The sequence below is a fragment of a genome, assembly GCF_019968955.1.
Source record: "MAG: Porospora cf. gigantea A chromosome Unknown PgA_NODE_3089_length_2874_cov_328.623, whole genome shotgun sequence".
In the NCBI taxonomy this organism is placed as follows: Eukaryota; Apicomplexa; class Conoidasida; order Eugregarinorida; family Porosporidae; genus Porospora; species Porospora cf. gigantea A.
The window spans coordinates 1-2,874 of NW_027151591.1; the positions used below are offsets into that span (position 1 = coordinate 1).

Here is a 2,874-nt window from a genome sequence, read left to right on the forward strand (position 1 = left end):
TAGGAATATCGCTACACTTTCGAGGTGTGCAGAATGGGGCTTAGTATTGGCCAACCTCCGCATGATATGTGACTACCAACTGTTTAGATGATGAATCTCGTAAACGAGAACATCAGCGACGAACTTGACGTGGCGAAAATTAAGCGCAAATGAAAAATAATGTAAACGAAACGAAAATTAAGCGCTAAAACACCGGAGTCACTAGATTAACCAGACGTGGTGTAGGAGGAAGAACCGCTACCGGACGTGCTTGCGCTGGTCTGAGCGGAACTCGATTGAGATGTCATGGACACTTTAGCGCCAGCATCAACAGCTCCTCCCTGGTAAGATCGGTAGCAGCCCTCCTCAGCACGCTTCAGCAGCTTTTGGATAGTGCGCATGTGACGAGCGCACCAGTTCTGAAGATGCTTCACGTTGTCGTTGGCGCTGCCTAGCTGCAGAGAGCGGACTGAACCGGCCTCGTCGGTAATGTTCAAGCGGAAGTAGAAAGGCATGTTCTGGATGCTCTGCGGGCTCTGGATGATCTCGGGCTGCGCGGCCACCAACATGATTGGCGCCATCTGGAGCTGATTAGCTTGCAAAGGACGGATGGATGCCTGCACTACTGGGGGAATTTCCACAGCGGTCTGTTGGGTGGGCTGCGCAGAGACGGCTGTAAGGGCGGCGGCAACAGATGTGACAGCGGGAAGGGTAGGGAAATACACTTGTGTCGGTTGAGCGGCCTCCTCCACGGCGACATGGTAGGTCGTCGGCTGGACAGCCTCCGCTTGAATTTCAACCGGAGATACCATTACGGCCTCCTGCTGTACGACGGGTTGCCTAAGCTGGTATACCGCGGATTGTGTAGGTACTGGCGCTTGAGTGATGGCCTGGAAGGCCACAGCCTGGACCTGCGTGGGCTGGACCTGCACCTGCGTGGGCTGGACCTGCACTTGCGTGGGTTGGACCTGCACATGCGTGGGCTGGACCTGCACATGCGTGGGCTGGACCTGCACCTGTTGGAAAACTTGGGTCTCACATTGCACTGGCTGTACCTGCACCTGGGTGGGCTGGACCTGCACCTGGGTGGGCTGGACCTGCACCTGTTGGTAGATTTTAGCCTGAGGTTCGCCTTGCAGCTGAAAAACTGATTGGGCCTGAGGCATCATCTGTACGGCCTGCACCTCGCCTTGGGTGATGTTCATGGCGGGAATTCCATGAGTGGCAACTGTAGGGGCTACCGTAGTCACGTACTGGGAAGTCACCTGACGTTCCTGTAGCAGCTCTGTGATGGCTGCTTGGTCCTTGATCAGGGCTTGACGAATCTTGTTAAGCTGCTTTCCCGCGCGCCTGAGTTGCTTGTCGTTCGTATTCTTTGAGTCAGCCTGAAGTGCACTGCGAAACTGCTCACGGTTCTTGAAAGCGGGCTTGATCTGACTCTGCTGAGTCTGGTGGCGTTTTGCCTTCCGGCTCAGTCCACGTCGCCCAGGCCGAGCAGAGTGATAGCTCTGACTCCCGGACTCAGTTGCGTAAGAGCTCGAATAGTAGCTCTTGGAGCCGGCTGATGTGGACGAGGTAGTCTCCGAACGGAGGAGGTCAGTGATCTTAACAGGGGCAGCACGGCTAAGCAGTGGCATGGCGACTCCCATGGCGGTCGTGGTGTGGGATCCCACAGCGTTCAGGTTGAGATGAGCGGACATTGTAACGAGGAAAAAATGTGTTTTTCTAGTCAGATACCCTAAAGGTAGTACTGATTATGAAGACAGCAAGGGGAACACTCAGGTGATGGTTAGCATTGGGTACACTGTCATCTACGCATCCTCGCTCTCGAGCATCTTTCGAAGACGGCCAACGGTCGATCTGGCGGTCACACAGGCGTTCGTAGTCATCTGCCACGCACCTCCCGCCATGGTCTTCTTGCAAGCCTTGCACTTCCAGATGCCAACGGCCTCGCGCTTGGCACTGAGCTTGCCACAGAAAGGGCAGCAGAACCTCGAGTGGGATAGGACCTCGAACTTCTTGGCCTGCTTTCGGAGCGAAGAACCGTAGCGCGTCCCGTACTTGCCGACGATACCGACTTTCTTAGTGTGCTTGCCCATTACCACTGCCCCATGCACTTAAATGCGTGTTTACCCCGTCCGTTTTGTCTCGAAGCTGGGATCGTCTAGTGTTCATGCGAGTTAATCATCACTGCTTCTGTGCCGACATCTTCATCGCAATATACATGTTAACTTCTGCTTGTCTAAACTCATTCGTGGCTTTTGTAAGCTTTTCTCCCACGTGACCGACAAGCTTCTCAAGCTTGGGAATCTCCCCCTCAGTTGACGTGACAGTAGTACGAGCCTTCTCAAGAAGGTTAGCCCGATCATCCAACACAAACCTGTATGACAATAAACTTGGCCACACTCACCCTCGCCCTACTTGTAGGAATGTCCTAGCCTCTGCTGGGGAGCTTTCGATTGCTTCAATGCTGGCCATGGCTCTGGCCCGCTCAGCCTTCTGTACCAAGAGCTTGGACCGTATTTTGCTTGTCGTCTCAGACAAGTTCCGAACGTTCTGCTCCATGTCTCTCATTTTCGTTGGGTCCACATCGATCCGCACTTGTCCGCCTCCTAGCTGGGTGATGCTCATCACTGGAAATCCGTAATAGAACCTTCATTCATACCGCAATTGCTTTCCCATCACACAACGCAGCACATGTGAAGGGCGGAGCAACCGATACAGTGACATATGGCTCCGCACAAACGACGTTGATCAACAATCGTGATGGCCCCACGGTGGCCTTGGAGCACCTTGAGAAAATACATTCTATCGCTATGAAACTCATTCTAGGGCTACTGCCTGTGGTGTTCGCCCACTCCTGCCAACAGGAGAACATTGCCATTCTTGGGGACC

General features: G+C 53.9%; 3 protein-coding genes across 3 annotated transcripts; all 3 read right to left on the minus strand.

Annotated features, from left to right (window-relative positions):
• Positions 1 to 206: 206 nt before the first annotated feature.
• On the minus strand, positions 207 to 1,679 carry KVP18_002522 (uncharacterized protein; the record flags this gene model as incomplete). Its single annotated transcript, XM_067953464.1, has 1 exon — positions 207 to 1,679. The coding sequence occupies one exon, from the start codon at positions 1,677 to 1,679 to the stop codon at positions 207 to 209; it is 1,473 nt and encodes a 490-aa protein (XP_067810076.1).
• Positions 1,680 to 1,790: 111 nt separating this feature from the next.
• KVP18_002523 (uncharacterized protein) lies at positions 1,791 to 2,078 on the minus strand (the record flags this gene model as incomplete). Its single annotated transcript, XM_067953465.1, has 1 exon — positions 1,791 to 2,078. The coding sequence occupies one exon, from the start codon at positions 2,076 to 2,078 to the stop codon at positions 1,791 to 1,793; it is 288 nt and encodes a 95-aa protein (XP_067810077.1).
• An 88-nt stretch (positions 2,079 to 2,166) lies between these two features.
• Positions 2,167 to 2,610, minus strand: KVP18_002521 (uncharacterized protein; the record flags this gene model as incomplete). The annotated part of the gene is made up of 2 exons (XM_067953463.1): positions 2,167 to 2,359; positions 2,390 to 2,610. The coding sequence occupies 2 exons, from the start codon at positions 2,608 to 2,610 to the stop codon at positions 2,167 to 2,169; spliced, it is 414 nt and encodes a 137-aa protein (XP_067810075.1).
• Between the last annotated feature and the right edge of the window lie 264 nt (positions 2,611 to 2,874).